Source organism: Rutilus rutilus (assembly GCF_951802725.1).
Source record: "Rutilus rutilus genome assembly, chromosome: 9".
NCBI classification, from domain to species: Eukaryota; Metazoa; Chordata; class Actinopteri; order Cypriniformes; family Leuciscidae; genus Rutilus; species Rutilus rutilus.
This window is the reverse complement of record NC_140223.1, coordinates 12,472,463-12,499,623: the sequence shown is the minus strand read 5'-3', so window position 1 is coordinate 12,499,623 and position 27,161 is coordinate 12,472,463. Positions and strand designations below refer to the sequence as shown.

The 27,161-nt window shown below is 36.8% G+C and overlaps 2 protein-coding genes across 2 annotated transcripts in view; one reads left to right on the top strand and one right to left on the bottom strand.

The window, feature by feature from the left end:
* The first annotated feature begins 155 nt into the window (after positions 1 to 155).
* mipepa (mitochondrial intermediate peptidase a) lies at positions 156 to 25,252 on the top strand. Its single transcript, XM_084419062.1, has 19 exons — positions 156 to 664; positions 757 to 930; positions 1,515 to 1,603; positions 1,693 to 1,779; positions 1,950 to 2,013; positions 3,767 to 3,949; positions 4,102 to 4,258; positions 4,517 to 4,565; positions 5,135 to 5,195; positions 5,367 to 5,419; positions 6,619 to 6,772; positions 6,896 to 6,973; positions 7,812 to 8,016; positions 8,108 to 8,217; positions 9,291 to 9,365; positions 9,711 to 9,827; positions 14,438 to 14,559; positions 15,302 to 15,375; positions 24,359 to 25,252. The coding sequence occupies exons 1-19, from the start codon at positions 521 to 523 to the stop codon at positions 24,457 to 24,459; spliced, it is 2,097 nt and encodes a 698-aa protein (XP_084275188.1). The 5' UTR covers positions 156 to 520; the 3' UTR covers positions 24,460 to 25,252.
* Positions 25,236 to 27,161, bottom strand: part of tnfrsf19 (tumor necrosis factor receptor superfamily, member 19) — a 29,388-nt gene continuing 27,462 nt past the window's right edge. Inside the window, exon 10 of the mRNA XM_084419063.1 lies at positions 25,236 to 25,866. Within this exon, the coding sequence (XP_084275189.1) occupies positions 25,862 to 25,866 (5 nt within the window). The 3' untranslated portion in view covers positions 25,236 to 25,861. The remainder of the gene's footprint in view (positions 25,867 to 27,161) is intronic.

The window sequence follows — 27,161 nt, the reverse complement described above, 5'->3', positions numbered from 1 at the left end:
GATTTTAATACAGGAGAGGAAAAAAATAATTTTGATGTTTATTTTATTATTATTATTATTATTATTATTTACAGTTGTTATTATTATAAACTGTTGCTAAGTCATATATTCAGGAGCTTATTACGTTCATATAATGTTTGAACTTTTATTTTGAAATAGCAGAGATGATTCGCTTAATTTTCACTTGCTGTTTAAACTCACTGTAACATCTTTGGATACTTCTTGTAAACAATCAGACCACAGCTGTATTCATACAACAAAAACAAAAAAAGCTGATTTTAACGGTCTTAAATGGTAAAATATGATTTTAGAAATTCTCACGAATTTATTTACGTGTCGAAAGTGCTTCTGTTATATCAAAGTTTTGCTCACTGTCATTGGAAGGAGCATTTCAAAACCAACTGCAGTGCTTTTCCGTTTGTTGGGGTTGTTTAATCTAGTTAGTTCAGTTGTCGGTTGTTCTGGCTGTGAAGAGTGAACTGAGTGTGGTTGTAGAGTCGCATGTTGACTGTCATCAGTAATGTCCGCGTACAGACCGCTGCTGTGTTTGCTCAGGCGCGGGACAGCAGCGCGTGTCTGTAGGACAGTCACCACCTGGTCACCTGTAGGAGCCGCTTTCAATGCTAAAGTCCACAGGAGACTAGAGCTCTACCAACAAAATGTGGTACGCTCTGTATCTATGTCTAAATTTAATTGCTGTTTGATTGACCTTTATTATCGTAAAGCACTAACTGTGTATGTGTGTGTGTGTGACAGGGGTTGTTTGGTGTCCCAGAGCTCGGCTCTGTTGAGGGTTTTGAGGTGGTCCAGGACAGAGCCCTGCAGGAGACAGAGCAGCTGGTGGAGAAAGCCTGCCTCTGCCCCCCTGGAGTCCAGACTGTGGAGATATTTGACAAACTGTCAGACAGCCTGTGCAGAGTGGCAGACATGGTAAACAAGTTTAAATGCTAATAATACAAATAATAATAATAGAAGATAACAAATGAGAACTTTAGCATACTACTCTCCTCAGTTGAAATTTCTGTCACAATTAAAATAGAGATATTTTTGTGGAAACTGGGGGACTTTTTTCCCCCGGCACTGTTTGATGAATAGACATTTCAAAAGAACAGCATTCATGTGAAATAGAAATCTTTTGTAACATTATAAATGTATGTAGTGTCACTTTTGATCAATTTATTGTATCTGTGCGGAATGAAAGTATTAAAGTCTTTTTATTCTTTTTTTTAATCTTTGAATGGTAGTGTATCACTGTTTTCACAAAAATGTTATGCAGTGAAAACTGTTTTCAGAATTAATAATAATAATAATAATAAATGTGTCTTGACTGAGCATCAAATCATCATATTAGAATGATTTATGAAGGATCATGTGACACTGAAGACTGGAGTAATAATGCTGAAATTTCAGCTTTGACATCACATGAATAAATTACATTTTAAATATATTGGAATCAAAAATATTTATGTATTAAAAAATACATCTCATATATATTATTATTCATTTTGTTGTAGGCAGACTTTATTAAAGTGGCACATCCCGACCCGTCTTACCGTGAGGCTGCAGAGAGGACTTGTATAAACATTGGCACTATGGTGGAGAGGTGGGCCTGGATTTATATCCACTTTTTATATATATATATATATAATTTCTCTTGACAGCGATATTTATGGTTTTTATTTTGTCCTACAGACTCAATACCAATGTTGAATTGTGTAAGAGCTTAAAGGACCTGTTGGATAACAAAGATATCTTTGCCAAACTGGACACAGAGACAAGGTATAAATCAGATCTTCTGTTTTATTGTATGATAAATGTCCAAGCATGTGTTCAAAGTCAACATGAAATTCCAATCAAATTGATCTTTGTCAAATTTGTGGTGTTACTGTGTTTTCTCTGTTTTAAAAGAAGTACTTTGTAATATTTACTATATTGTTTTATTGATGCAGAAGAGTGGCTGAACTGTTCATGTTTGACTTCGAAATAAGTGGAATCCATCTGGATAAAAAAAAGGTTAGATTTTAATTATACTTTTTTGACTCATCTCAGTTAGAGCTGCACAATTAATCATTAAAAAGATTGCGATCTCGATTCAAACACCCTGTGATCTTATTCCTAAATGACAATGTTTCGGCCATGTCTATTAAACCTTTGACTTGATCGACTAGATCTCAACGAACATTCAAATCTGCTTTTGCGCCGCCGCTGACTCAGAGAGAGCAGTATTCATGTTTTTTTAAATATATGCAAATTAGCGCATATTTAAGCCTTAAGGCGAGACACTACAGGTGAATAGGGTAAATTTTTTAACTAGCAGATATCACCTTGAAACTTTCCCAGTTGATTACCTACATTAAGATGAGAAAAAAATGTATTACAAGTTTTCTGTAGTTTAATGTTTAAATATGCAAATTAGGTAATATCTAATTAAATATGTGCTAATTTGCATATATTTTTAAAAACTAAATCTGAGTATTGGATAAAGCCAGGGTAAAAAATGTTTTTTCATTGTGTTCACATATTAGATGGAAAAAAAATTACAGAGGAATTTATGGATATCTACTTTTGTTATACTGTAAATCAGAATATACTGTCAATAGCCTTAAAAAAAGCCTTTTTTTTTTGAATAAAATGTTATATAAATCAGGCTAGGAATAATATATTTACAAATCCCTCTGTAAATGTCTTCATAATATAACTAGGTACAAGACTGGAAAGTTTGGTGTATATAGGTGCTACTGAAGTGGAGATTTCGTCCTTGGAGAATGAGAGAAAAGTCATTTTGAGAAAACGGGCTATCATCAGCCAATGAGATTGCGCATTCAGCCCTTTTACTTTCACGATTGGTTGCTGATAAAAAGGAAATGACCATGTTTGGATCCGACAGCATTGTACAGGGGAGAGCGAGCTTCCTAACGGTGCATGTGATGACAGGCTGACGGCAGAGATCGCAGAGCAGCATGTTGATTAAGAACGCAAACTTTTGTTGAATTTATGAGAAATCTACAGACACAAACAGACAAAGTGTAGTAAAATAAAGACCTAAATGTGTATTTTGGACTTTTTTTCCCCACAAGTCTGAAAGAAGACATGTTATTGTAGACAAATATCCAAAAATCTCAAAATTGATCAGTAAAAAAAAAACTGGTTTTGTCTCGCCTTAAACAAACAAAAGAAATCCTGATTCTCAGTTTATCCAGGATTGTGCAGCTCTAATCTCACTTTACTGGACAGTAGGGTTGTCAAACGTATCAGTACAGGGTATATTCGGTACCCGCTGATTGACACTGCTGTCAAACGCTCTTGTTCGTGTTTGTTTGTCAAAGATTTCTATGTACAGCGTGTGTTTACAAGCCTGGAGCATTGTAGCCAATCACAATCATATCTGTTGAGCGCGTGAACGAAATGGCCAATCAGAGCCGAAAAGATTTTGTTTTGTTCAATCAATGCAAGTCACACACTAACACATCCTTTCACTATAACCCACGATGTCAAAAAGAGATTCATTGTACAATTAAGACCGAGACAATGTGCAATGATTGACAGTGATAACCAATGGAGGAGACAATATATTTTTTTAATAGGCTGCTTAATTCAACAGTTTTTGCTCTGGTACCGAAATTGGTACAGAGAGCGTGCAAATTTTACTGGTATTGGCTCTGGCTACTGAAGTTTTGGTACCGTGTCAACTATACTGGACAGTTAAATACGTTTGTGTGTAAGACACTGCTCTGCATCTCTCAGATTACCTTTCCCTATTCCACAGAGGAAAGAGGCTGTGAACTTGAATGTGAAGCTGCTGGATCTGAGCAACCAGTTTCTCATGAGCTGCCACATGCCCAACAGAATCGAGAAGAGAGCTCTTCCTGAACACATTCTCCATCACTTCAGTAAAGACGGAGAGCACGTTCAGATCAGCGGCCTGCATGCGGACGCACCTGATGATCTGGTACATCACTTTCCTGAATTAGTACAAACTGTTTTGATGTTATATACATGTTTATTGAAATAGTTTTAATATTGTAATTTTAACAGGTGGCTTTATTGTGGTGTAACTAGTGTTGTTTTTTTTTTTTTTTTGTCTGTGCACATATTTTTCAGGTCAGGGAAGTTGCGTATAAAATTTTCCTCTACCCGAACGCAAATGTGATGCACATACTTGAGGAACTGCTGGCCTGTAGAGATAAACTGGCTCGCTTGGTTGGTTATGAATCTTATGCGCACAGAGCATTAAAGGGAACCATGGCCAAAAGCCCAGGTAGAAGACAATATATATATATATATATATATATATATATATATATATATATATTTTTTTTAACTTGGAAGTGTGTAATTTCTGTACCAGTAGCTGAACCAAACAGAACTGCAAGAATAATGATTGTTTCTAAACACTGCTTATCAAACTTCATGTTTATTTTTTTAATAAATAATATATTAGTTAATATTATATTATGTTTAATATTATTTATATCATTGGAATACAAGTTTATTGACACGGTCTGTTTCTCTACAGAGGCAGTTATGAGCTTCTTACAGCAGATCACAGACAAGCTCTCAGACAGGTTGAGTTTGCTCTCTTCAAAATTTGTCAGTTGCATTAAGCTACAGATGCATAATAATTAATTTATTATGTCTGATTTTTTTAAAGAAAGATTAAACCTAATTTATCTATTACAGTATTGTCGTTGTCTGTGCAAGCTGGTGCCACTAGGTGGCACTGTCAACAACGTTATATGAACAACATAAAATGAAGACGCTGCGTTGTATTGTATTGGTTGCATGCATGCATGTGTATTGAAATATATTTTTAATTTGTATATGTATGTATAGTATATCATTTTTGGTTACACTTTATTTTAAGGTGTCATTGTTACAGTGTAATTATATATTTAAGTACGGAGTAATATCAAGCAACTACATGTGCTTACTATAGGGTTAGGGTAGGATTAGGATTTGGTTGAGGGTTAGTTGCATGTAATTATGCATAATTTACTGTTATTACTATGGTAGTACATGTAACATATGTAACAAGGACACTGTAAAATAAAGTGTTACCTAATTTTTATAATGTAAATTATAATACTTATGTATGTTATATAATATAAACAAATGATATTTCTGTAAACTTTAGGACTGAAAGGGATTTTGAAATGATGAGGGATATGAAGACAAAACTCAACCCCAAAAATTCTGTAAGCACTGCTCAATTTTCTCTGATATTTGGATTTTCTTATTGTATCATCTTGTAAAATTTTAGAAATGTACAATTTTACACACTTAATAATAGCAGCAAGTTTGTTTAAGTGAGAAATAGTTCATTGTTCTATTCAAAAATTAAAACAGAATGAAATCTTCCTTTGTAGGAAGTAATGCCATGGGACCATCCGTACTTCAGTGGTGTGATACGTGCAGAAAGGTAAGAGACCTGAGCTTAAGGTGGAATTTAATTTTCTTACATATAAGAATTTCCTCCTAAGATAATACACTACTGTCAAAAATTCAAATATTTTAGTCACAAAAATTATCTTTTGCCAAACTTTGACCTCAGATGACACACAAAACCTAACAAATATACAGACTACTTTTCTGAAAACTAGTGAGGTCAATTTAAACCAGTGTTACAAAAACCTCTTATTGGGAATACTTTTTCAGATCATCATCCATTACAGTATACAACGTAAATGAAGGAGTGCAGGTACAATAAAACACAACAATGAGCTTTAGGGAAAGTGACACTACAGTAAAGTGATGATGAAAGGCACTAGAAAAGCCAAATACCAAATAATTGATTGTGAACTCAATATGCAACACAATGCAGTATACTTTCAATTACAGTACAGTAAAATAAAATCAGCATCCTCTGCACATTCGACCAAATTTCTTCACAGTATAGAGTACTACAGCAGTTTCGTGGTGTTCTGACAAAAGATTTTTCTCAGTTCTGCAGAAATACTGTAAATGTAAAAAAAAAACTAAAACAAATTGACTACAAATAAATTTGACTGAGTTTGAGGGTGTACAACGTGCTATAGTTTACTGTACAAAGAATATTGAGGTTTAAAGTACTGTTACAGTGTAATAATTATACTATATGTGTAAGTAGTATAAAAACCCTGTAGATGATTCTTCTCCATTGTTAAGATACATTTATATTATCCCGAGATTGTGATTGGTGTGTCATCAGTTTTGCTACGTGATGTTCATTCAAGGATAAATGTGTGCTATTTGAGTTCACATTGTGATTCTTGAGTTAATTATTTTACGCGTTTGTGTTTTCTGAATGAGAACATGGTTAAACCTGTGTATTTTTGTGTAGTGTTTTGCATAAATAACTAAGAAAATTGGACTGTGTGTGAAAACAGGTGAAATGTGATAAACAGTTTGAGAAATGTGTCTTTGTTTTGAGAACTGAATCAATGGTTGTGGAAAGGGGGCCAAATTAATCAGTTATAGTGTGTTAGCAATCGAGAAAAACAGCTGTTAAACATGAATAATAAGAACTTTTTACATTCTTGTCATTTCTCTTTTGTAGTCTGTGGTTTTAGTGAGGGGAAAAAATGTGAAATGGACATTCAGCCTTTAATAACATGGCATGTTTATGTTTTGTCTCCATAGGTTCAACATCGAGCCAAGCCTGTACAGTCCATACTTCTCGCTGGGATCGTGTATGGAAGGTCTGAATGGTCTTTTCACACAGCTGTATGGTGTATCACTGCTGGCTGAGCAGCCCAGTGTGGGGGAGGTCTGGAGCGAAGATGTGCGCAAGCTGGTGAGATCATGCTTCTGTGCTTGATTATCTTACCCATTGGGCTTAAATGAGAGCTCATCTTCAGGTCTAGCCAACTTCTTTCGTTTTTTAAATGTCACTTGCCATTTTTAACTGTTCCCTCAGGCTGTGGTGCATGAAACAGAGGGACTGCTAGGATATATCTACTGTGACTTCTTCTACAGACCTGAGAAACCTTACCAGGTAAAGAACTCAGATAAACCACCTACGCTGCTTGTCCTTAGCTTGTCCATCTCAAATTGGTATCTGTTATACAATATTATACAACAATAATAAGTTCCAATCCTCAAATTTGATTGGCTGAGTGGTGGTTCATACTGATATTCAGTTACATCATTACACCAGTAGGTGGCAACATGTGAGTAAGTGTCTTTATGAGTCACTTTATGAAATTGAATTCTTCCCTGCTATACAGTATCAGAAAAACAGTACACCAACAAGAGAACAGTCGTCACCTCCTGGGAAATTGGTGCAAAATATCTGTAATAAAAATGGACGTTGCTGCAATCGGGGAAGCCACTGTGGCTCTTTTATTTCTACACCATAAATGACTTGCGTCTTTTGAGTGTGCAGACGAAACACACTCTTGCATTGAATGCCTGGTGTTTGAGAACGCGATCTTGTGAAATACTTCTGTATCTCTGTTATTATACCAGATCATTCTGATGACAGACTTCAGCTCAGGCATTTCAGACATCCGATTTTCATGCATACGACACACATTCATATACAAAACGTATTTTTTAATTGTTGCGAAGTAAGTTTCAAACCAAATGTTGTACCTACTACAGCATGTGATTTCGGATGCAGAGATTGAATCATTCACTCAACCAATTCATCTAAAATCGATTCATTAATGAAAAAAATCATGAGGGAGTCATTGAATTATTCACTCAAGCGATTCATTCAGGAACAAATGTTTGCTGATTTATTCAACATCAAAATTAAACCAAAGTTGTTGTTTTTTTTAATGCTCAGCCAATCAGTATTGATTAGTCCAGCTTGTCTGTGTCCCGCTCAGGACTGCCACTTTACCATTCGTGGCGGGAGGCGGCTGGATGATGGCCAGTATCAGCTGCCAGTGGTGGTCCTGATGCTAAACCTGCCCCACCCCACGCGGTCCGCTCCCACGTTGCTCAGCCCGGGCATGATGGAAAATCTCTTCCATGAGATGGGCCATGCCATGCACTCAATGCTGGGACGTACCCGCTACCAACACGTGACGGGTACGGGATGATCACTACAGAAATCTACTAAGCTTGTTCACATTTGGGGCCTTCAGCTTTTACAACTTGGTGACCTTGTTTCTCTCTTCAGGAACCCGATGTGCCACTGATTTCGCAGAGGTGCCCTCTATTCTCATGGAATACTTTGCCACAGATTATCGCGTGGTCAGTCAGTTCGCTCGTCACTACCAGACTGGACAGGTACACTGCAATGTTCATGTTGGTCATTATTTCAAAAATTATTTTAAAGGGGTCCTATTATGTTTGTGTACTGTTGCTGTTTGAGCATGAAAAAGGTCTGCAAAGCACAAACTCCACTCCAAAAGAAGTTATTCTCTATATCAGTAAGTACTGTTTCTGAACTCCCTGAAATGCCTCAATTGCAGTCTTTGGTTTTCTTCAGGGAACGTACACATCACAATATTCGCAATTCCTAATTTAAATCATTTTCTGCCCAAGGCATACGTAAGAAAGGGGACGAGGTTGAGTTTAGTTAGGTTGCGTCTTGTCCAAGAGATGATGTTTTTCCCATCAAGGCTGAAAAAAACCCTTTTTCAGCCTTCCTTAGACAGATGAACTTAGGAAACAGTGGTTAAAATGTATTTTTCACACTATTACTTAGCAGTATACAACCATTGTTTTGTAACGACTGTTTTCTGAAACATGCTGTTTGAAGCAGGTCAATTGTTATAAATAACACAGATATAACTACACGTTTGAAATGTAAGAGTATTTAAATTTATTAAAATAAATAATTACCACTGTGAAAGATCCTGCACAAGTCGTGCCATTGAAGGTGGTTTGGGTTGATCAGCTTGTTTATCTTGACTATCGTTATCGGACTCGGGCTTGAAGTGATAATGGCAAAACTGGCGCCATAGTTTGTGTAGTTACAATAGTTTACAGCGCCTCAGGAACCCTCTCTGGTGGATACTCACCGGTTATGGTAAGGGGCGTTAGAATACTTTTTTTGAGGCGGGTTTTAATGAAACCGAAAACTAAAACAGAGATTTCAGACAGCGGGTGAAAACAGGTGCTGCAACAACATACATTTTTAAGAATTTTTTTTGGAACATTAAATGATGTAAACACATTCTAGTAGACTCAATAAATAAAATTATGAACTTGCGAATGAGCATAATAGGACCCCTTTAAATTCTTAGCTGGTCGCTCTTATCCATGCAACTACAATTAATAAGAATTTATGGTTCTTGTTAAACAGGAGGCAAAAGCACCATGAAAGTAGTAAATACAAGTCATCGTTTTTTTTATAGCCTTTGCCGCAGAGCATGGTGGCCCGTCTTTGTGAGTCCAAGAAGGTCTGTGGTGCGGCTGACACTCAACTTCAGGTACCAGATCTTCTCATTCAACATTGAGAAAGATAACCTTTTATTATGGCTCATAACTAATCTGACCAATATTACCGTAAAAAAAAAAAAAAAAAAAAAAAAAGGATTCACAGTGAAGCTCCAATGTAGATGGTGAAATCAGGCATACATTTCCTTCTTTTTTTTTAAATTAATTAAATTAATTTTAAATCATTTAGGTAATAGTTTTGTTTAATAAAAATAATTAAAAATATTTTAATTGGAAAAAATACTAGATATAAATCTAATATTGACAATATATAATGCAACATTTTCATAAATGGTTTGGTATCTGAACTCAAAATTTCTGTAAATGTTTCTCTTTAGGTTTTCTATGCAATCCTGGATCAAGTTTATCATGGAAAACCACAAAATCGATCAACGACAGATATCATGATAGACATGCAGAAGAAGTATTATGGCCTGCCATATGTCACCAACACTGTAAGTGTGTTTCATTTGAATTAAAAAAGTATAATGGGTGCAACGTGTACTTATAAAAGACTTTTTACAATTTTTTTGAATGTCAAAAGACATAAATGTTGACAACAATTTTAAATGTGGAAGCCACCATTTTCTGCTTTTTTTCTGCCAATCCATTTAGTAGAACTGGCAAAAAAAAACTCCCTGTATTTTAAAAACCAGGTTTAGGAAATCTTAGGAAAACAAAATGCCTGGTCTTAAGGATAACTTTGAATGATTTATTTAATGCCTCCTAGAAATCACTGCTGCACAAAAAGCACATCTCTCAAATGTAGGTGGTCTGTTGAAATGAAGTGATCCATTGGCGTTATTGAAGTTAATGAATGTTTGGGAATAGTTCCTTGACTAATCCTTAATAACATCTTATACTCCCCTTCTGAAGTACAAAAACACATCAACACACCAAGGTAGTTTAGTTTTGGCCCCTTTCCTGTCCTGTGGTTTTCGACTCAGACACTGCACGCCACGGTTAAAGGATTAAAATACTTTTCTCCGTTCTCCGGCCCTTTTCAGGGCCCTTTTTTTGCAATAACAAAGCAGATATACTTTGAAGAAGCGCTCCCCGGGGGAAATATTTGAAACTCTTCTTTCAAGAGTCTTTTTGGAAGGGAAAACATAGTTTGAATTGCTTTTCTTAGCTCTTCGGCAGCTGTAGAGATGGCCGCCTGAGAGCTGGAGCGATTTAAAACACATATTTTATTTCGGAATGGCCTTCATAAACCGTTCATCCTGGCCTGTAATTATGTGGAGCCACTGGGAATCAGGCCTCCCCCCAGCTCTAAATATTCCCCTCTCTCTTTAATTGCTTCAGCCGTAATGTCTTTACCATCGTCTAAATCACCCAGCTTCCCCCTTCTTATCCGTTATTACTGCCTCACGGGAACGCAGCTAATAGTATGCGTGTGTCTTTCATTCCTGTAGGATGCATGTTTTATTGACTATTAAAGGACAAATGAAAGCTTTCCTCAGTCCACATATGGCTGTAAAACCCTCGGCATGCAACTCTATTGAAGTATCACAGCTGTTTTGACAAATTATATTGTTGCAGTAAAGATATACAATTCGATTTTTACCTGACAAAGGTTTGGCCCGACAATCTTTCCGTTACGCACACGTAGGAACATTTTAGTGGTCCCACCTACAATGTGCACTACACTACCCTTCAAAAGTTTGCGGTCAGTAAGATTTATAAAAGAAGTCTCTTATGTTCACCAAGACGGCATTTATTTGAACAGTAAAACCTGTATGTACCATGTGAAAGCTGGATTTACAGCATCATTGCTCCAGTGTCACATGATCCTTCAGAAATCATTCTAATATGCCGATATGCTGCGATTGATGATATTATTATCAATGTTGAAAACAGAAGTTGTGCTGCCTAATATTTTTGTGGAACCTTTTTTTCAGGGCTTTTTGATAAATATAACGGTCAAAATAACAGCATTTGTTTAATTTCAGGATTTTCGTTTGCCCATTTAATTGTCCACCAGGGGGAAATTTAAGTCTTATTGCTTAACAAAAATAGCACACATCAACAAGCTGTAAAATTTGAGGTATCATACCACAAATTGCACAGGATGACTTGAAGATTCATTACTGAGGTTTTTTCAAATCACTAACCCTAAATTGAGTAATAAAAGTGATGCTCGACCATTAATAAAGATTGTGGCAAATGACGGAGATGGTTAATTGACTCAGACTCATAGTTACAGTTGTTTAACTTTTGCTGATGTTGATTCGGTTTACTAGGGCATTAATAGTGTTCTGGAAGATAATGTCAGCTGTTTGAAACATGGACCAGATGGAGGTTCTTGTCCTGTTGCTAATATTTGGCAACATTCACACACAGTGTTACATTCCTCTGGCCACTGAGATACAGGATTGGATGCAAAGAGCGTACATGTCCCGGTATTACCATGTTAGAGTTGGTTAGATTTTATTAGCTCAAGGCCTTTATGCAAAGTACTGTAATGTGAAATTCTTATAAATGTAGATTTTGGTGGCCAGCAGCCTGACAGAACCCATCTGCAGTGAAAATATTTCCATAACCCAATACAGATTTTAGGCAAGTGTTGAAGGTCAAGTAGCTGTTTCGCTAATGTTTAGCTTTCAGATTTTACGTCCCTGCAGGAGTGCGTTTGGGCTTACTGAAGTCATTAGAGGCCATATGGGATATGTCTTGCTGATACTCTGGGGCTTAAGTCTGTGTTCTACTGCAGTTTCACCTTCCTCAACCATAATGTGTCTCTCATAGTGCTGTTTACACAACCCTGGCTCTCTTCATCAACCTCGCAGTGAAACACTTACACACACACACACACACACACACACACACACATTCTGCGTAAGAAAAGACTGTCCAGCATGTCCCTTACTAATCATTATAGCCAGATGTCTTTGTGGAGTCCTTAATATTCTGTAGCATGATAGCAATGCTTTTATTATGTACCAACTACAAAAGCATATGTAGTTATATAACACGTGTATCTGTAAGATTCCTATGTTCAGGAGGTTGTAACACTGTGACATGAATCATGCATTTAGCGGATAGCAAATAGCTAAGCCTAATGTGCCTAATATTGCCCCGGGCCCTGTGATAGGAGAGGAAGGTTGTCTATGGTATAAAGCCTACTTTGTTTTGTTTGCTGCTTGGCTTATGTTCTGTTTGTTGCTTTTTGTTGTTTTGTTTGTTTCTTGGTTTGTTGATTTGTTTGTTTGTTTGTTTGTTTCCTGCTTTTGAATTATTTTGTTTCTTTGTTTGTTTTTGTTGTTTTTTGTTGCTTGGTTTCTTGTTTGTTTTTGTTTTGTTCTTCTGTTTGTTTCTTATTTGGGATTTTGGTTTATTGTTTTGTTTTTGTTTTTTTTGTTTTGGTTTGCTGCTTGTTTTTTTTTTGTTTAGCTTGTGTGTGTTTTTTTGGGGGGGGGGTTGGTTTATGTTGTTTTTGTATTTTTTAGTTTTTCTTTTTTTCTTTTTTTTTTGGTTTGTTTTTTTTTTTTTTTTTTTTTTTTTTTCTTGTTTTCTCTTGGTTTGTTTTTTTGCATTTGTCTCCTGGTTTGGTTTGTTTCTTGTTTTTTTTCCCCGTTTGGTGTGAATTGTTTGTTTTGTTTGGTTTTTAGTTTTGTTTGGTTTTATTTGTCAGATACAGTAGAGAGTCACAGGATTTTGGGCAGTCGGGGCAAACTCAGGTATGCGTATCCTACATGAGCACCACGGCAGTGTCAAGACACCGTGAGACCCACTCAACAACAGTGCCTTGTACAACAATACCTTAAGTTCCTTGAATCAATGTGTTGACGTCATTTCCACTAAAACAGGAAGACAGGGCGGGACATATCGAACAACTCCTTCCCTTTTTTTAAAATAGCCAATAGCGTTTTGTTTATATCACAGACAGCTCGGCCAGAGCCGATGAGTTCGGTAAAGCCGCAGTTTCCTCCTAATCTCAAACCGTTTCTCCTCCTAATCTCCTCCATATCACTTTAAATATAGAATTCTGTGTAGAATTCAGATGGGTCGATGCGTTTACTGGTCTGCACTGACTCGCGCATATGATCCCGACTAGAGCATATTGCTCTTGTATCTCTGGATTGAAGCTGACTGTGTGCGTGCTGCGGTGGTTCATGTGACACTAGCGTGAAACCAGACTTCATTCGCCACAATGGAAAGCATATTTACACTGTCTGAATCGTTACCTATATTGTCTCCTATCCCCTATATAGTGCAAGTGCACTGTGCTATTTACGCTGTAGAAAATAGTAAATGTGTGAACAAGTGACCAATATCAGCCACAGCTTGAGCGTCTATTTATAATGTAGGGGGCGGGACGCTTTAGATTCTAGAGAGTATTTTATTTAGAAAATCTGATGAGGAGCTGAGAGGTCATCAAAATCATTGATTCATATTGGCAGAGACTGTAAGTTTTGAATGCTTATTTTCTAAATGTGAATTTTGTCATTGTTTTAGAGCACACTAGCTTACAGATAACCGTATTCATAATAGCAGTTACAGTCTGATCATCCTCCTTGCTGACTTTTTGAACCCAGCTATTTTAGATTAGCTGTAGCTATAAACTGATTTTATCATATACCAAGAGGATTGTTGCCCCTATTCACTGCCATATCAAGCGTAGTGAGCTCGGTTCATTTCCTGCAGGGATAATGGTAAGAGCGGGTGTCTAAGCACGTCTCCATCCCTGAGCCATGCGTTTGAACTGCTGAGCTCTTTCAACACGAATCTAGCCTGTGTTTTTATCGCCAAATACTTCCCCACCTTGCTCCCACCCAAAACATTATCACTGTCTTTAATTTGCCTCAGAGTAAAGTAGCCATGGAAGAGGGCTTTGCCCCATTTGTGCTCTGAGAATGTAAATATTTAGTGATGAATATGGTCCTGAAGGCATTGTGTGGCAATACCTTAACTTGACTGTTCCATTTAACTGGGTCAGATATTGAGTGCTGTTAGCATCAGCATGTTTCCAGGTTAGGAAATAACTTGGCAAGCGTTTACAGAGATGTAACAGGAATATTCCTACGGCAGCGTGTGATTAGTTCACCTGCATCTGTCTCTGCAGGCTTGGCAGCTGAGGTTCAGTCATCTCATCGGCTATGGGGCGAAGTACTACTCGTACCTGATGTCACGGGCCGTGGCCTCCATGGTGTGGAAGCAGTGTTTCTATAAAGACCCCCTCAACAGGTTTGTTAAGCATTTAAGAACGATCTAAAGAACCTTTTTGCACTATTAAGAAACTTGTGCAATGGAAAGGTTCCAGGGATGTTGAAGATTTATACATGGAACCATATATACCAATAATAGAAAAAAGAAAAAAAATGGATGCAAGCATGAAATTCATTAAATTTGATGCTGTGAAATGTTAATAAATGAAATAATAATTTATTTTAACTTGATGTGCTAGAATAACTCAAATTTAAAGAAAAAAGAAATTAATAAATACTATATAGACATTTTTTTTAAACTATTAAAATAACAAAACCACAACAAAATTACAAAAATTGTAACTGAAATTAAAATTAAAATGGAAAATAGTGAAATAAAAACTGATTCAAAATATTAATAAAAACTATAATAGTATCGCAATGATACTAAAATAACACTGGTTCACATCATGTTGGAATTACCAATAACATACGTTTCCACATAGTAAAAAAATGTATTAACATATGTGTTAACATGTACGAGTGGACTAACATAAAGTTAACAGGCACAGACTGAAAACCACAAAACTCCTGTTTTCATTTCATGGGGTCTTTCAAAATACCTGGATATCTTAACTACTCCACTGTGGTTTTGTTCTTTAGCACTTCCTTTTGTTTGGACAGTTTTGGACATGTCTGGGAACATAAGGGTTTATGGGCTTGGATTGTGGGAAGGATGCTGGTAGTGTAAAGTAAATCTCTGTCTGCTCACGTTGTTGCAGGGAAACCGGAGAACGTTACCGTAGAGAGATGCTGGCTCATGGAGGAGCGAAGGAGCCCATGCTGATGGTGGAAGGTAAGAAAGAAAAAAAAAAGTCTGCACCTGAATTAACTCAGTCACTGCTATTACTTTGTCCCTTATAGAGTCAACATCCAAACTGACCTCATGTTTCTGGTGTTGTAGTGAATAATTATTCAGTGCATGTTAATTACAAAGAAATCGTCCCGTTAATGTCAAAATGTCATTACATAATAATAGCAGGCAAGAACAGATCAAGTTGCTATCAAGGTTAAATATAGCACTGTAATAACAGAATAGCAGGATCTCTACTAGATGACAAGTTTCCCAGCCCTTGTTATTGCCCCATGTGAGCACCAAATTAATTATCAATATCTGTATGATGCCCCTTATGCCAGAGTCCAATATCTAAGCACATTTTTATGGACCTTGATGGTTTTACAGTTACAAATCAATATGAGTTTTTTTTTTTTTTTTTTTTGTCATCCATTTCTTAAAAAGCTTATTTACAAAAGAGTATAGCTCATTAAAGACTGAAATTAGTAAGGAATTAATAAATCCAGTGCCTCTGATGCATATTTTGTTGGACGGTGATGATTTGAACTCTTCTAGGACTCTTTACTTTTTGGTTGGTTCTTATGAAAGGATTTTTAATAAAGTGAGGATCCAGATTTAGTTTAAGAATCTTATATCAAAAATAAACCTTTTATATATATATTTTTTTTTTTTTTTGTTGTTGTTGGTCATATATAGCTTTATTTATTTTATTTATTTAAACTCGCCATGAATTTTTATTTAATTTAATTTTAACTTGATGTGCTAGAATAACTCCAAAAAAAAAACTATATACACATTTTCATATGCTTTTTTTGTAACAAAATTACTAAAATTTTTAACTAAAATGAAAAAGGAAAATATTGAAATAAAAACTGATTCAAAATATTAATAAAAACAATGATACTAAAATAACATTGGTTCACATCATGTTGGAATTACCATAATATACGGTTCCACATAGTAAAAAAACATTTTAAAAAAGTATTTAAACGTATAAAAAAAAAAAAGTAAAATAATATATTTATAATATTAGTTGTTAATTGATTTACAACATAAAAATAACATTGCTTATTTTCCGATTCCTTAACCACATGTATTTTTCATTATTAACGGTCCGGTTCAGAGGGGTCCTCCTCAGTTCGCCACCGCCCCCCTCCTCTGTGCCGGATCGCAGTGGAACAAGAGCCACCCTAGAGAGAGCCTGTAGCCCGGGCCGTTTTTATCTGCCGGGCTCCTCGCTCCTCGCTGGCCGGATCCCAGGCCTCTGGTGCTGAAAAGTCCAGGCTGGATTAGATGGCATAGCAGAGAGAGGAAAGTGACGGACTGACGGCCATGCTGACTGAAGCCCTGTGTTCTCCAGCCATGGGCGGCACAGAGGCGTCTTTCATGGCCCTCAGCTTTCCCAGGGACCTCTATTTTAGTGCCGAAGGACAGACTGAAAGAACAATAGCACAGTCGAGCACCTGGGCTGGGATATGTTGGAGCGCTGTAGCACACAGATGGTGACATGCATGAGTTTTAGATACAGGATCACAGGAAGGTCGGGTTCACCTTACTTTCAGATGTTCTTTGATAGGGTTTTTGGCCTTTACCGCCAAGTACACATTGCATTAATCACATGCAATCACAAAGAAGGGCAGATCTCATAAGTAACTTTAGAGACACTGGATTAGACAGTGAAGGAAATATAATAATTGAAGGGCAGTAAAATAATACTGGTTTACCTAATATAATGCCGCCTGAGAGCCACTTAATCATTATCAAGATGCTTAATACGCTAATATGTATATCGTCTTTTTTTTGGTCCACTGCACACAAGAATCACGCAAGGGAGACAAGACTAATCACAATTTAGTATGCAAATTTTGTGGGGGGGTATACATTTATACAAAAGTATGTTTAGAAAAAAATAAGATGGCACATGTAAAATTGAAATTATCTGCAAAAATGTAAGAAAATGAAGTGCATGATGTCACTTTGTTCTGGCTTAAAGGGATAGTTCACCCAAAAATGACAATTCAGTCATCATTTACTCACCCTCATGTTCCAAACCTGGACGAATTTCTTTCTCCTGTTGAACACAAAAGAAGATTATTTTGAAGAATATTGGGTAATCAAACAGTTGATTGGACCCCATTGACTTTCATAGTATTTTTGTTTAAAAAACATCAGTAAGCCAAAACATTATGACCACCTACCCAATGTGCTCTTGGTCCTCCTTGTGCTGCCAAAACAGTGCCGACCCGCCACTGTAAAGACTTCATGTAAACACTTTGTACAGACGCTTTTAAAGCTCTAGTTGCACTTTGGATCATCTCGACTCATGCTGGAGAACATGATCATCAGGTTTTGTTCATGTAGCTCAAGCGCTGCTGGCTTCGAAGCAAAAGAGAGACACACCAAATGCTAACTATTCTTTTAAGACATTTGTTTATTTTTCAACTTTACTCAAATTGATATGCTCAACAAAACAAAACAAAAAGAACTGCATTAAATGAGCAAAATGCTAAATGGAAGCAAGTAGAATTTGGAACCTCACTGTATGTTATACATATTTACGTGAACAATATTTTTTTCCAACGATTTCATATAGACAATAAGCCACGTGATTAATGTGAACAGTGGGATAATCCTTGAAACTTGAGCTTTCTTTTTATTTTAGACCTCCAGTTTTAATTACAGAGTCAATGATGAAGTAATTCCAGCCTTCAGGTAGATCATGAGCTTATTGCTTTCAACTCGTGACATGTTTCAAATAGTTACGAACGTCAAAGCCGTGGAGAAACCAGAAAATCTCTTCATCTGCTGGGAGGGAGGCTGTAATTATCTTCTTAGTCTTTAAACATTGCTCAACCTGAGTCTAAAGAAGTACGCATGGAGACCAGGCCTCGCATAGCATAGCGAAACATTCAACTCAACTCAACTCAACTGAGATTTGGTTGCATAATTCAGACTTCATATCGTATCTTGTGTCAAGTCCTCATTTGACCTCTTGATAACCCTTGCCTCATATGAAACCCAAACCAGCGCTACCTGAGTCATGTTCCACCATGTCTCGCTGTGTCTGTAACTGCACAACCTGAAGGTGTGGCGTACGGCACAGGAGCCAAAGAACAGCGTTTAAACGGGGATTAATTGAGGAGAGATGAGTCTGCCTCACTTTGATGTGTCCTTAGTTTCATCATCCTCCAATCCCAGTCATGAGCTCTTCTGACCAATCACACAGAGCCTCCTCATCCTCTTGTTCTCTGTGGATGAATGAAGCTCTCTGTGAAGGGAAGGTGTTTGAAAAGGCATGTCGGACATTCGTTCTGTGGTTGTCCTCTATTTCAAAGCACACACAGCTGGATTGTTCAGAGCATCTTGAAGCAGAAAGTCCCTTTGATTCATAATAAAACACACACAATGCACCTGCGCTGATAAATATGGTGACTTTACTCCATCCATCCCTGTAAATGTTTGATCTCGTCAACCGTGTAATCATGTTCCCACGAAAAAAGATCAATTATTCCTCCGTGGTAGGGTTAAACATTAGGTTTTTTAATATATACATAGTATATATATTTATTTGTTTTTAAAAAATGATTTTTGTGTGTGTGTGTGTATATAATAAAAAAAAAATATATATATATATAACGTATTCATTAAAAAATAACTTACTGGCATATGTTATATAGATATATACACAGAGACACACACACAATAGCTAAGCTGAAGAAATGTTGAAACAATCTTTCTTATACAGAGCAAAAGGCTTTATAAGGCCTTGGAAGTAATAGTTATAAGATTGTGCACGAACATTCACACATTTTAATTGCTCTGATTTATTTTGATTGGATCATTTAAAAGCTCAGAAAAAATAAAATAATAATATAGCCCAACTCTTTAACATCAGGAATTTGAAGCTCATTCCTTCACATTTATCTGATATCTTTATTCTCACTGGATACGGGTCTTAATTTGTATATTTTTGGTTTTGAAATATCAAAAGAATGTGAGTCTGGATAGGCTTGTAGTCTGAATCCCCTCTAGAGTGAACTCAGGAAATGAACATCATTATAGAAAGTGGCATTGAAGCTGGAGACGTCTAGTCCTAGTGTGATCCATTCAGAGATTAAAGAAATAGTCTGTTACATCTTTAGCTCTCTGAACAGCATCTGTGGCTGTAGCATTCAGCTGGAAACTACATGAGGCCAGTAAGGTGTACAGATTGAGGTGGGACTACTTACTGTTACAGTCATAATGCCAGCATTCCAAGTTTATTTTTTTATTTTTTTTGTAGTACTTGTCTCTCTTTATCTTCCATGTCCAGTCTAGCTTGTGCTTAAAAATCCACCAAATCCAGATCACAAGTCTATGGAATCTCCAAAGGGGACATGGTGATGGAAAAAAATAAAAATTGAAGGAAAAGTTCACAAAACGTTTGTCATGGAAATAAGTTTTGTGTGGAATTTGAAAACGCAACATTTATCAATGGAATGTAAATGTTTTAAAGAGAGCGCAAAGTTTCTCGGTGGAACTCAAATGTTTTGAAGAGAATGCAAAGTTTCATAGTGGAACACAAAGTTTCTCATTGGAACGCAAAGTTTCTCAGAACTCAAATGTTTTGAAGAGAATGCAAAGTTTCGTAGTGGAACGCAAAGTTTCTCGGTGGAACTCAAATGTTTTGAAGAGAATTTGAAAGTTTCAAAGTGGAACACAAAGTTTCTCATTGGAACGCAAAGTTTCTCGGAACTCAAATGTTTTAAAGAGAACACAAAGTTTCTCGTTGGAACGCAAAGTTTCTCGGTGGAACTCAAATGTTTTGAAGAGAACAAAGTTTCTCGTTGGAATGCAAAGTTTTTCGGTTGAACTCAAATGTTTTGAAGAGAATGCAAAGTTTCTTGGTGGAACACAAAGTTTCTCATTGGAACGCAAAGTTTCTCGGTGGAACTCAAATGTTTTAAAGAGAACAAAGTTTCTTGTTGGAATGCAAAGTTTTTCGGTTGAACTCAAATGTTTTGAAGAGAATGCAAAGTTTCGTAGTGGAATGTAAATGTTTAAAGAAAATGCAAAGTTTCTCCGTGGAACTCAAATGTTTTAAAGAGAACAAAGTTTCTCGTTGGAACGCAAAGTTTCTCGGTGAACTCAAATGTTTTGAAGGGAACGGCAAGTTTCTCAGTGGAACCCAAAGTTTCTCGGTGGAACTCAAATGTTTTGAAGAGAACAAAGTTTCTCGTTGGAACGCAAAGTTTCTCGGTGGAACTCAAATGTTTTAAAGAGAACGCCAAGTTTCTCAGTGGAACCCAAAGTTTCTTGGTGGAACTCAAATGTTTTGAAGAGAATGCAAAGTTTCGTAGTGGAACACAAAGTTTCTCATTGGAACGCAAAGTTTCTCAGACCTCAAATGTTTTAAAGAGAACCCAAAGTTTCTCGGTGGAACTCAAATGTTTTGAAGAGAACAAAGTTTCTCGTTGGAACGCAAAGTTTCTCGGTGGAACTCAAATGTTTTAAAGAGAACGCCAAGTTTCTCAGTGGAACCCAAAGTTTCTCGGTGGAACTCAAATGTTTTAAAGAGAACAAAGTTTCTCGTTGGAACGCAAAGTTTCTCGGAACTCAAATGTTTTAAAGAGAACCCAAAGTTTCTCGGTGGAACTCAAATGTTTTGAAGAGAACAAAGTTTCTCGTTGGAACGCAAAGTTTCTCGGTGGAACTCAAATGTTTTAAAGAGAACGCCAAGTTTCTCAGTGGAACCCAAAGTTTCTTGGTGGAACTCAAATGTTTTGAAGAGAATGCAAAGTTTCGTAGTGGAACACAAAGTTTCTCATTGGAACGCAAAGTTTCTCAGACCTCAAATGTTTTAAAGAGAACCCAAAGTTTCTCGGTGGAACTCAAATGTTTTGAAGAGAACAAAGTTTCTCGTTGGAACGCAAAGTTTCTCGGTGGAACTCAAATGTTTTAAAGAGAACGCCAAGTTTCTCAGTGGAACCCAAAGTTTCTCGGTGGAACTCAAATGTTTTGAAGAGAACAAAGTTTCTCGTTGGAACGCAAAGTTTCTCGGTGGAACTCAAATGTTTTAAAGAGAACGCCAAGTTTCTCAGTGGAACCCAAAGTTTCTTGGTGGAACTCAAATGTTTTGAAGAGAATGCAAAATTTCGTAGTGGAACACAAAGTTTCTCATTGGAACGCAAAGTTTCTCAGACCTCAAATGTTTTAAAGAGAACCCAAAGTTTCTCGGTGGAACTCAAATGTTTTGAAGAGAACAAAGTTTCTCGTTGGAACGCAAAGTTTCTCGGTGGAACTCAAATGTTTTAAAGAGAACGCCAAGTTTCTCAGTGGAACCCAAAGTTTCTCGGTGGAACTCAAATGTTTTAAAGAGAACAAAGTTTCTCGTTGGAACGCAAAGTTTCTCGGAACTCAAATGTTTTAAAGAGAACCCAAAGTTTCTCGGTGGAACTCATGTTTTGAAGAGAACAAAGTTTCTCGTTGGAACGCAAAGTTTCTCGGTGGAACTCAAATGTTTTAAAGAGAACAAAGTTTCTCGTTGGAACTCAAATGTTTTTAAGAGAACGCCAAATTTCTCGTTAGAACGCAAAGTTTCTCAGTGGAACTCAAATGTTTTAAAGAGAACAAAGTTTCTCGTTGGAACTCAAATGTTTTTAAGAGAACGCCAAATTTCTCGTTAGAACGCAAAGTTTCTCAGTGGAACTCAAATGTTTTAAAGAGAACAAAGTTTCTCGTTGGAATGCAAAGTTTTTCGGTTGAACTCAAATGTTTTAAAGAGAACACAAAGTTTCTCGTTAGAACACAAAGTTTCTCGGTGGAACTCAAATGTTTTGAAGAGAATGCAAAGTTTCGTAGTGGAACACAAAGTTTCTCATTGGAACGCAAAGTTTCACGGTGGAACTCAAATGTTTTGAAGAGAACAAAGTTTGTCGGTGGAATGCAAAGTTTTTCGGTTGAACTCAAATGTTTTAAAGAGAACACAAAGTTTCTCGTTAGAACGCAAAGTTTCTCGGTGGAACTCAAATGTTTTAAAGAGAACGCCAAGTTTCTCAGTGGAACCCAAAGTTTCTTGGTGGAACTCAAATGTTTTGAAGAGAATGCAAAGTTTCGTAGTGGAACACAAAGTTTCTCATTGGAACGCAAAGTTTCTCAGACCTCAAATGTTTTAAAGAGAACCCAAAGTTTCTCGGTGGAACTCAAATGTTTTGAAGAGAACAAAGTTTCTCGTTGGAACGCAAAGTTTCTCGGTGGAACTCAAATGTTTTAAAGAGAACGCCAAGTTTCTCAGTGGAACCCAAAGTTTCTCGGTGGAACTCAAATGTTTTAAAGAGAACAAAGTTTCTCGTTGGAACGCAAAGTTTCTCGGAACTCAAATGTTTTAAAGAGAACCCAAAGTTTCTCGGTGGAACTCATGTTTTGAAGAGAACAAAGTTTCTCGTTGGAACGCAAAGTTTCTCGGTGGAACTCAAATGTTTTAAAGAGAACGCCAAGTTTCTCAGTGGAACCCAAAGTTTCTCGGTGGAACTCAAATGTTTTAAAGAGAACAAAGTTTCTCGTTGGAACTCAAATGTTTTTAAGAGAACGCCAAATTTCTCGTTAGAACGCAAAGTTTCTCAGTGGAACTCAAATGTTTTAAAGAGAACAAAGTTTCTCGTTGGAATGCAAAGTTTTTCGGTTGAACTCAAATGTTTTAAAGAGAACACAAAGTTTCTCGTTAGAACACAAAGTTTCTCGGTGGAACTCAAATGTTTTGAAGAGAATGCAAAGTTTCGTAGTGGAACACAAAGTTTCTCATTGGAACGCAAAGTTTCTCGGTGGAACTCAAATGTTTTGAAGAGAACAAAGTTTGTCGGTGGAATGCAAAGTTTTGCGGTTGAACTCAAATGTTTTAAAGAGAACACAAAGTTTCTCGGTGGAACTCAAATGTTTTAAAGAGAACAAAGTTTCTCGTTGGAATGCAAAGTTTTTCGGTTGAACTCAAATGTTTTGAAGAGAATGCAAAGTTTCGTAGTGGAATGTAAATGTTTTAAAGAAAACGCAAAGTTTCTCTGTGAACTCAAATGTTTTTAAGGGAACGGCAAGTTTCTCAGTGGAACCCAAAGTTTCTCGGTGGAAAGCAAATGTTTTGTAGAGAACACAGTTTTTAGGGGCAATGAAACACTTCTGCAGAAGAACGCAGATGTTCTCAGGGAACTTAATACCATTGTGAGAGAATGCAGAATATCTCTGGGGAACACAATAGTTCTGCAAGAGAACACAAATTTTGTGAGCGAATGCAAAAACATTAAAATAGAATTTGTCCTCCCATCTCAAATGTTTTACATCACCATGTTCCCTTAGGAGCTCCGTACAAATCTATATCCCGTGTATAACTCTGAAGAAAATGTAATCAAATAAAGCCATTTTGTGATTGTGACCAGATTTCATTATTTAGTACAGAATCACAATCAATTGATTGTCAGAGCAAACATTTACAGTACTAATTATTCATTGTGAAAGATGTGCATGCAGGGTTTGAGGGTCAGAGTTGCATGAGATTTTAGTGCAGCCTTCTGCAGTGTGGACTTGGTGTGTTTGTGTGTGTTTTAGAGGTGACCTGTGCAGGAAAGAGGGGGAAGGGAGGAGGGCCTATTTACATTGGCAGCTCTACAAGGGGAAATGAGCAGACTTCAAAGCGCCAGCAGAGAGGAATTGTAAATCGAGTGTGCAGTTTAGCAGGACGCCTCACTGTTCACTGAGCACGGCAGAAGTGCGTCAACCTGTGGAAGACGATATTGTCATAATGTAGCACAGGGAAGATAAAACCTCTGCCCTTTTAGTTACCGCTTTTCTGCCATAGTAAATGCTGCTCAGATTTACAGTGCTTCTTTGAAGTTAACGTTACCCGATGCAAAGTACATGGTAAACATTTACCTAAACAAGTCATTAAAGCAGGAAGATTGTGCTGCTACAACTGAGTGTACGTAACTGGAGTTTGCCCCTCTTGTTTCATGTCCAGGCATGTTGCAGAAAAGACCCTCCATCGAGGACTTTGTCAACGCCCTCGTGTCTGATCTGGACCCTGACTTCGAAACCTTCATCATGGACTCAGAGGGCTGAGGGATGAGCATGTTTCGTGTTGAGTTTTATCTTCCCTGCTGTAATCAGTCTTTACAACTGCCTGAACAATCAGTTTTAATGAATTAAGAAGGGATGAAATTCATGAAACAAAACTGAATGATCTCACAACTGTGCATTGTGGGATGTTGAATTTCAAAAAACCTGTCACGAAATTATCCAAATTGAAAGTCTATTTTGTTTCAAGAAAATGTTCCCTTTTTTCTTTTTCTTTTTGTGCAAGAAATGCTGAATAAAATGTAATTTGTGAAGTATTTACACATCATGCAACATTGGTGGTACTACATTTAATTATAATAATTTGAATAAAACATTGTGATTGTGATTTTATATATATATATTATATATCTATGTGTGTGTGTGTGTGTGTATATATATATATCTGTAAATTCAGTAAAGGTTTTGCTTTTGATATTTTTCATGAAAAAATGAAAAAAAAATCTAAAGTAAATCCTTTACTGAATTTGGCATGTAAGATATGTATATTGGGCTTTTTCTTTTGCATTTTTGTTCTGATTTTGGGATAAAATATGACCAGACACAATATAACATATTTTATTGAATATAACTATAAAAATGTTATATTCACCTATTCATATGTGATATAAAAGATGATTAATATAGTTCTCAAAAAGGATCATGTGAATTTACTCAGGCCTCATATATCTACAAATACGGTGCTTTGTATATTAGACTTTGTATACTTTTCTTATAATCATTGCATTGTTTTCAGATATTTTTGCATGCCATTATATTTTCATTAAAACACTCAAGCAAAGCTTGTAAAGTTTTATTTACAAATTTGACAAGCCACAAAATTCATGTTTTTTTAGTTTTTTTAAAGTTCACCAACCATCAATACGAAAAGCAAGAGTGAAGGCACAAGATGGGTATCTACATTATAAAAAATATTGTCCTCCTATTTCCTATAATACAATATCTACAATTCACCACACTGGAGATCACATACACACACACACACACACACACACACACACACACACACGTGCAGTTTGATCTACGAAACTGGAATGTACTGCAAAAGAGTCTGCAAACCATTCAGGTCGACTGCAACTAATACCTGCAGACAACCCTTAACTTCAACCCACCCGAACAGGCAGTCAGTGCTGGGGGAAAAAAAAACGAAAGGTCTAGTGATTCCTTTACAAAAGAGAGAATCTTTCGTCTTATGTGGTTTTGTTTAGACATTAATAAAGTCTCTTTAGGCCGCTGTTGACGCGGTCACACGCTGCTGGAGAAAGACGGCGAAACACACGTTCTCAGTGTGTGTGTGGCCTGATGTAATCTGAGGTGGGATCTTCCTTTGCTCTTTCTACCTCCAGAGTGGCTCTCAAAGGCCGACAACAGGTGAGATAAGAGTGGGTCATCCTGGAACAAGACAAAAAGAGCGCAAGAACAGACATGTTAATCGCTTGGCACTGAATCAGTCGAAGTAAATTAAAGCTCGTCTATTATGAGGTCTCTTAATTTATGTGAATTAGCACAGGCACAGAAGAGCAAGATTTGGCCTGGTCTCTTAAAGGGATAGTTTTTATTCAATGGAAGTGAATGGGGACTGTGACTTCAAGCTACAAAAAAGTGCTACAAAAGTAGTCTATATGACTTGTGTGCTATATTCCAAGTCTTCTGAAGCCATATGATGGTTTTAGACTGAGATTCATTTACGGTTTCGGTTCCCATTCTTTCATTATATGGACGAAAAACAACAACAATGGTAGTCAAATACTGTATATCTTCAAGTGTGTTCCACAGAAGAAAGAGCGTCATACGGATTTGGAACAAGAACTAGGGTTAAAAAAGTCATTTTTGAGTGAATTATCCCTTTGAGGTCAATTTTGACAATGTTGTACTAATTCATTCCCTTGTTTTAGGCTTGAACTGAATCAAAACAAGGGAAAAAATCTGCACAATGTAGCCACAATTTTGCTAAAACGTGGGAATTGATTAATCAAACAAGTCGTGGGAAGGAATTTTTAATTTAGATTATACATTTAAACCACTTTTTGTTTAGTTTTTTGTCATTTTGGAGCTTGACAGCCCCAGTTCCCATTCATTTCATTATAGAGAAAACAACAGCCATAACTTTGGAATGAGCCAAAAGTGTACATCATCGTAAACGTGACACAAAACAAACACGCGGCACAAACGCACAACACAGGAGCAATGGAGCATATCGATGTAATGGTGTTCTTGATTCTCGGCATATGGATATTTAACGGCTCGCTTGGAACTTCAACCGATGTGGTACTAAAAAAAAGTACCAGGTACAAGGTACTGTACACTGTGGAAAACCCCCCCCAAAAGTGAGCCGTACCGAGCCGTACCATGCGGTGCCAAAGGTTAACTTGAAACAAAAACAGAAATCTATGTAACCATATAATTCCAAACATCTTGATTCATCTAGTTTAAAAATCGATACTATCTGGTGTCACTGTGAAGGGCAACAAAGTAGGAAAGGCATGACTTCACGTGTTTCACACCAGCATGTTGTTTGACAGTCAAAGGGCCCTTTTATGTGTTTCAAAGGAAATTGAATAATTTGTTCCTTTCATGTTGAGCTTTTCACCATAAGGCTTTTGTTTCCCGCGATCGCAAGTGTTTACACACACCAGCCTCGGCTCTTGACGGCATAGACAGTTTGTCAGTCGCTCATTTACTTTGGC